The following is an 8,370-nucleotide window of genomic DNA, read 5'->3' on the forward strand; positions in this document are numbered from 1 at the left end:
GTATAGGGTTTTACAATGTGGAACAAAGTGCTATAGTGTGTCTCATGGGGAACTGAGAGTGGTGTGAATATTGTTATACTGTCTCTCTCCTATAACTCCTAACCATCAAATATCACCCTGGAACTTTCCCAGGAGTTCACATGGGGATCCAACTTTGATTTGGAAAAAGCGTGAAAGATGCTGCAGGAGCATGGGGTATCTGGATCAATATTTTTCTCTACATGAGTGCATTAGCTGGTTCCTCATTCTTGGTGTTAAGTCAAAAACTTAAGGTAAGTTTTGCTCTCTAAGATTTCCATGAATATGATAAGACAAAGCCAATGATAGAGAGGTGTTCAGAATGGTGGACTAGAGGTACTGTAACATCTTTATTATTTGCAGATGATAATTGTTCCTTTGACAGTTGTTCCTTTGGCACCATCTGAAATGGATCTCTCACATGCACTTGAACAGTTCACTAAGTGTAAGCAGCTGAGATGAAAATCTGCACCTCAAAGTTCATGGCTATGTTTCTCTCCTGATAAAGAGAGAGATGCCCTGTTCAGGTGAGAGGAGAGTGTTTGTAGGGGAGGTGGCTCAGTATGCAAAAGTATGCACCTGATTGCTGGGGTAGCTCTTCTTGACAATTATAATTATACTTATATAAGTATAGTTTTACTATACTTTTTTAAAATGAGAAAAAACATCAAATAAAAAGAGTGCATTTTAATTCATCTCCTCATAAACACGAGGACCAACATCCCAAAATGCATACTATTATACTAAAGAGTTTTTAGTACACCATATGTGTTATTACAATTTAATCATAGTACTTAGTGTGTATTATGGGTTTCTCTCAGTATTTTTATTGCCTTGGCACTCTGAGTCAATAGATTAATAAGCACTGTGTGGCAAACCCTAAGTAGGTTAGCAATACATTTGTCCAACTATTTTGTAAGTCCAAAATCTTACATCTAGCATCTTTAAAATGCCAGTCAGTAATCTGGTCCTTACGCCATAAGCGGTCCGAGCCAGTTCCTAAGATCCCACATCCAGCTCTGTAAGAGGAAAATAACTATTATTTTAGCATAATACAAATTGTTTGTGTTTACATAATTATCTTAAGCATATGACCTTTTACATGCTTATGCATGTAGTCTTATTGACAAAAAAGATGCGACCCGATATGATTGGTCGGTCAGTGATGAGAGACGGCGTGACGTCACACGGTTTAAAGCCAACGACTAGGTGAAGTTCACCAGAACAAAAAAGTTGCAGGGCGCTGAAGACTGAACCCGTGAGAATGCGCGCAAGTTCCACACGCACTTATTTGTAACGTCGGATCACGACTTTTGGAATTTTCTTTGAACGCATTTGGATCTGGACTTTCGTGCGGCGATACTGAGGATTTATTTGAGACACTCTGGGTAAGTGTACTTTAGTTAACTTTGTTTTACTTGGTACTTCTTTGATTATTCTTCTTTTTAAATCTAACTGCTTACCCAAACGTCAACCAATAGCGTAGTTTTAGCAGTTTGCTGATTCATTCAACTTTATTTCCATGAATAAATACATATGCAAGTAATAGAGTAATAATACAATAAAGAATATAATTCCAAACTAAATACAGATGAAGAAAGGTGGCTTGCAAAAGAAGGACTGGTTTATTATTATTATTATTATTATTATTATTATTATTATTATTATTATTATTATTATTATTATTATGTAGCTGAATCATTTTTTATTGTTTTAAGTGTTTTCTGTCTCTGAAAGATTATTGTGATTAATTCACAATTATTATTAATGAATAGTGTATAAAATTACTTCGCACTAAAGTGAATTATATTTACTTATAATTTACTATAATATTTACTATTACATTTACTATAATGTTGGTTGATTTTTATTATCTTCTAATGATGTTGTCTGAACACTATGGCATCTCTAATTAAAACTCGTCTAAAATATTACAATTAAAGTCCAATACCAGGAAGAGTTTTAGCGAAATGATTGCGAACAATGTCAATAGAAGAATTCACATTCCTTAGGTATTGATTAATTCGTCAATTTAAGGTGCTACTCTTGCGCCCTCAAGTGGACAAAAGAACAACATGTCCCACCTAAAACTAAAATATTGAGTTTTTGACCTTTAGAAAATGTATATTGTCAAAAGTATTTTCAAATAATATATATCATATAATATTCTATCTAAATATAATATTTTTCTCCACCAAAACAGGTTGTACAGATTTCTTCAGCCATTTCTGTGATGTATATGAACAGGACAGAGATGTTCTATAACAACTCCATGGGAAATGGCTCAGAGGAAGACTATTATGATGACTATGATGATGATGAGCATGAAGAACTTAGGCAATCACTAAACATCATGTCACTCATAGTCTACTGTTTAGCCTTTGTGCTTGGAGTTGTTGGGAATGGCATTGTGATATGGGTGTCTGGATTCAAGATGAAGAAGACAGTGAATACAGTTTGGTTTCTCAACCTGGCAGTAGCAGACTTCCTATTCACTGCCTTCTTGCCTCTCAGTGTGGCTTACACAGCCATGGGTTTCCACTGGCCATTTGGACGCTTTATGTGCAAGCTCAACAGCACACTCAGTTTCCTCAATATGTTTGCCAGCGTGTACATTCTGGTGGTGATTAGTGTGGACCGTTGTATATCAGTTGTTCGTCCAATATGGGCACAGAACCATCGCAGTGTCAGTTGTGCATCCGGACTGAGCCTTGGCGTCTGGATATTTGCTTTACTTTTGAGCTCTCCCTACTTTGTCTTCAGGGACATTGCTCCGGACTACAATAATCAAAATGTTATTAACTGTTTTAACAACTTTGCCTTTTCTGATGATTATGAGACTACAGAAGTGGTGGAGCTCCGTCTCCTTCGGCACCGTGCTATGATCATCACACGTTTTCTTCTTGGGTTTGTAGTGCCTTTTTCAATTATTGTCTCCTGCTATGCAATCATCATCCATCGACTCAAAAGAAACCGTTCAATGTCTGGTCGCACAGGGCGGCCTTTTAAGATCATTGCTGCTGTGATCACAGCTTTTTTCCTATGCTGGGCTCCATACCACATCCTGGTGCTGATCGAGATGGCTCACCACATGGCCCCCAAGAATAGCCCGACTCTGGAGCATATAACTACTATTGGCATTCCTATAGCCACTAGTTTGGCTTTTCTCAACAGCTGCCTGAATCCATTATTATATGTGTTCATAGGTCAGGATTTCAAAGATAAGGTGCGGAAGTCTATCTTGAAAGTGCTGGAAACAGCATTTACAGAGGAGGTATCACGCACTAACACCTATACAAACTCCATGGTCAACACCCGCATCAAAGACCAAGGAAGTAAGTCCTTTTCGGATGTAGAGCTGTAGGAAATAAATGCAATCAACCCCTTTTTCAAGTAGAGGGCATATGTCATTGTAATTTTGATGCCTATAAGAAATAACCTTTAAATTTGTATGATAGAAAAACTGCAACCTATAAACAAACTACACTGTGTAAACATTTTGGATTATGACTAACTAGAATACAAATTTAAATGCAATTTAAACATATGTATATATCTACATGTCCCAACTCCACTGCTTGGTCACTATTTTGAAAGAAGATTGGTCACAATTGGTCTTGAAAACATCAGTAGTATTTCCTCAAACTGAAGCAAATACACTACAATAAGGAAGATTAAATGTTAGGACATAATCATGGAAATCAGAGAAGCCCATGAAATTTTTGTCCTTTTATCTCAAGATCACAGCTTATTTTTCTTTTCATGTCAAAAATGCATTTATGATATACAACTTATTTGACCACATGTTTTTTTAATGTAAGCAGGGACTAACAAGAGACACAATAGCTGGTGCAGTGAAAGAGCATCTGCCTTGCTGCTTTAAGCACCTATGATTGATTTTGAACATTGGTGTTGACCCTAACTCTAACCCTAACCCAGTAGACATTAGACACTAATGCAACTATTCTGTCATAGACATAATAGTGATTCTGAAGCATAAATTTCATTACCAGCCTATTTGACAGTCTACTGTAGGATGTCTCATGTTTGCATAAAAGTGAACAAAATGTTTGGTAATAGAATATTATTAATTATTTTAGAAATTATATAACAGTGTATTTGACATTTGACTATACTAGTACTGTATGACATTGAACTCACTAATTTAATGCTAGTATGCTATGGCTACATGATCTTGAAAAATAACCTATTAACGAACAATTTTTGACACGATTACAAGAACAAAAATGTATGAGCTCAAGAAATATCTGGGGATCACAAGAAAAATAAATTGTGATCTTGAGATAACAGTGCAGAAAAAATAAATTATTTATGGGCATTCTGAACTTCAATGAACAACTTGGTTTTATAAAGTTCATTTTGGTTTTTGTGGGAATACCAAAAAAGCATTGTATTGTTAGAATTCAGGCTGTTGACAGTTTGGTTCCAATTGAAAGCCCAAACATAAATTCTGAAACTCTTGTCTTGGCAGATATTCAAGATGAAGATTTTATTCATTGCTAAATAAAATGAGAGAGAGATGCACTGATTTCAAAATTCATACTTTTTACGTTTGTATATTTTGATTGTTTCAAAGAGCATATAGGGCTTAAAGATTATTTAGTCATAAGTGTTGTTATATTGTTAAAATATATTTTATCTGTTCTTTACTATTGGAACTTTATGGTAATGGTAAATTATCAGCAAGAACCTTTACTAGAAATACATCATTATTTTGTTTGTTTTATTGTTATAGGTGGTATTATAATAAACTGGATACAAAATTGTCTCTGTACTTCCTCTTTTCTCAGCATGAGGAAGACCTTTAATTATAGTACATGGTGTGATATTTTCTGTGTAGTACAATTACTTTCAATAATGTATATGTATTATATCTATGCCTTGATTTTCTTTTATTTTGTTCAATATATTTAATCATCATTTTTCATGATATCATATAAGAATGTATTGTATTAGCTTTTTATATTTTTCTAAATGTTGTAAAATACTAACAACATTAAATGTGTCAATCAAAATAATAAAGTCAAATTTAGTACAAATACTTTAGTACTACCAAAGAAATAAACAAAGGATTGTCTGGGTGTGATGTGCTCATAATAATGTTTTTTTTTACTTAAAAATTACAGAAATAACTAATTCAATTATTTGTGCTCAAAATCAAAAGATGCATATTAAATTATATTTTAGGATTTAACCTTGTATTTCTTGGCATTTATGTCTAGATGTTTTAAACAACATAAAACAAAGAACCTTTGTATTAATGTATAATGTATAGGAATAGATAAGCCTTGAAGTAAATTTAATTATTTCATATTTGGTTGCTTATACCTTGCTTGCAATAATTTCATGAAGCTATCTACTTGACATTTTAAGAATAGGTAAAGAATATTTTTAATAACTTTTACTTTTACTCTTACTTTTAATTTAAGGCTCTTTTTGTTGTTTGTCTCTGGAGTTTCTCCCGTGATGGAAAATTTTATGAAGATTTTATTTTTTCATCAGAAAGAGCAGGAGCAGGTTCATTAACAACTTAAGAGTTGTTAAGTGTAATAATATCTTAGATTATATCTAATCATAATGATTATCTGATTATCTATTATCATAAGACAAAACCTCTTCAGTTTTCTGTGTTTGAAACATGCCTATAAAATTTCAATGTACCAAATGATTGAGGCCCATCCTCTATCATGCTATATGAGAAGCGTTGGGTCATGTTGTGAAGCTTTTTGTGAACCTTTTTACTCTTTCCCATGCCTACCAGTATGCTATTTTATCAAAACTTCTACAACACTTCCTTCCATCTCTTCTCCATGTGGTGAAATGCATGTTTAACAGGGTTAAGGCCTGGTATATTGACTTAAAGGTTTTGTTGAACTGGCAGTGTGTTTAGGATGATTGTCTTGCTGTATGATAAAGCTCCTACCAGGATGCACTCTGGAAATTGGAAGACAAAATCTAACATTTGAATTGTTTTTTGCTGCTACCCTCATGAGTCACATCATCAGTAAATATTAGTAAGCCTGTTCCTTCAGGACATTACCTCCACCCTGCTTGATTGATGACCTTGTATGTTTTAGATCATGAGCCGAAACTTTCTTCCTCTGCATTTTGGCCTTTCCATCATTTTAACAGATGTTAATTTTGGTTCCAGAATGTTTTTTATTATATTCATGTCCTGTTATTATTACTGCTCATGAATTGATTTACATTTTGTAGTATTTTGCCTATATTTCTGCTCTCGAAGTTTTCATTGAAAGGTGACTTCACCCCATCCTGTGTAGGTTATTGGTGTCACATACTGCTGTTTTGGGGTTTTCCTTTATACTGTAGTTCTTATAGTGTTTCTGTCATGAGCTGTTTTCCTTTGCTAACCAAACACATCCCAAATTGTTGTATTTGCTAGATGTGTGTGAAATGCATATGACTTTCTTTTTTTTCCTCAGCATCAAAATAGTCTGCTTTTATCCCATTATCAGTGCTCTAATCTGATATAATATTTAACAACAATTACACAGGTGAAACTAAAAGCTAAAAACAAGATTAGATGTCCAGCACTATGTATTGGTATTGTCTAAACAATCAAACAGAACATAGGTAACTTCCAATATTTTTTTTGTTCTAAGCTCTCTTCTCATATTTAACTTTTGAGCATAAACCCTAATATCTTCAGTGTATAGCGAAAACAAATTTTAAAAAATTTTTAAGGTGGTCCCTCTGTTTAAGAAGGGGGACCGGAGGGTGTGTTCCAACTATAGGGGGATCACACTCCTCAGCCTCCCTGGAAAATTCTATGCCAGGGTACTGGAGAGGAGAATTCGGCCGATAGTCGAACCTCGGATTCATGAGGAACAATGTGGGTTTCGTCCCGGTTGTGGAACATTGGACCATCTCTATACCCTCGCCAGGTTGCTGGAGGGTTCATAGGAGTTTGCCCAACCAGTTCACATGTGTTTTGTGGATCTGGAGAAGGCTTTCGACTGTGTCCCTCATGGTGACCTGTGGGGGGTGCTCTGGGAGTATGGGGTCCGGGGCCCTCTGTTAAAGGATGTCCGGTTCCTATATGACCGGAGCAGGAATTTGGTTCGCATTGTCGGCAGTAAGTCAGACTTTTTCCTGGTGCATGTTGGACTCCGGCAGGGCTGCCCTTTGTCACCGGTCCAGTATGGGGCCGGAGGGAGTCCGGTTTGGGGACCACAGGATTTCGTCTCTGCTTTTTGCAGATGATGTTGTCCTGTTGGCTTCCTCAAACCAGGACCTTCAGCGTGCACTGGGACGGTTTGCAGCTGACTGTGAAGCGGCGGGGATGAGAATCAGCACCTCCAAGTCCGAGGCCATGGTTCTCAGTCGGAAAAGGGTGGCTTGACCTCTTCAGGTTGGTGAAGAGCTCCTGCCTCAAGTGGAGGAGTTTAAGTATCTTGGTGTCTCGTTTACTAGTGAGGGAAGGATGGAGCGGGAGATCGACAGGCGGATTGGTGTATCTTCGGCAGTGATGCAGTCGATATACCGATCTGTTGTGGTGAAGAAAGAGCTGAGCCACAAGGCGAAGCTCTCTATTTACCAGTCGATCTACGTTCCTACCCTCACCTATGGTCATGAGCTTTGGGTCATGACCGAAAGGACGAGATCCCAGATACAGGCGGCCGAAATGAGTTTCCTCCGCAGGGTGGCTGGGCGCTCCCTTAGAGATAGGGTGAGGAGCTCGGTCACTCGGGAGGAGTTCAGCGTAGAGCCACTGCTCCTCCACATCGAGAGGAGTCAGCTGAGGTGGCTCGGGAATCTGTTTCGGATGCCTCCTGGACGCCTCCCTGGGGAGGTGTTCCGGGCATGTCCAACCCGGAGGAGGCCCCGGGGAAGACCTAGGACACGCTGGAGGGACTATGTCTCTCGGCTGGCCTGGGAACGCCTCGGTATTCCCCCAGAAGAGCTGGAGGAAGTGTCTGGGGAGAGGGAAATCTGGGCATCCCTGCTAAGACTGCTGCCCCCGCGACCAGATAAGCGGTAGATGATGGATGGATGGACAAATTTTTAACATTATGGCTTTATAATCTCATTATTCTTATATCCTTATTATTTGCCATCTTGGAAAACAGCACTAATTGCAGTTCACAGCAGACAAGTGTGTTATTGTGGTAGGGATGAAAAGCACAGTATATACACATGAGATATACAGCAAGTGACTGGACATTCCATGAAAAAAAATCCTCTGCTTGTATTTTAATTCTGTATTTTGATTTGTTGTATTAATAAAACAACACCAAAATCTTCAATGATTTAATTGAATTCAATGCATTTTTCTATTGAGGAATTCAAGCTATTTTTTGTTATTCATTT

The 8,370-nt window shown here is 37.1% G+C and overlaps 1 protein-coding gene across 1 annotated transcript; it reads left to right on the forward strand.

The window, feature by feature from the left end:
* Positions 1–1,226: 1,226 nt before the first annotated feature.
* On the forward strand, positions 1,227–7,036 carry fpr1 (formyl peptide receptor 1). Its single transcript, XM_047810725.1, has 2 exons — positions 1,227–1,406; positions 2,222–7,036. Exon 2 carries the CDS (start codon positions 2,252–2,254, stop codon positions 3,380–3,382), a length of 1,131 nt encoding a protein of 376 aa, XP_047666681.1. The 5' UTR covers positions 1,227–1,406; positions 2,222–2,251; the 3' UTR covers positions 3,383–7,036.
* Positions 7,037–8,370: the final 1,334 nt, after the last annotated feature.

This window comes from Tachysurus fulvidraco, chromosome 3 (assembly GCF_022655615.1).
Source record: "Tachysurus fulvidraco isolate hzauxx_2018 chromosome 3, HZAU_PFXX_2.0, whole genome shotgun sequence".
Lineage (NCBI taxonomy): Eukaryota > Metazoa > Chordata > Actinopteri > Siluriformes > Bagridae > Tachysurus > Tachysurus fulvidraco.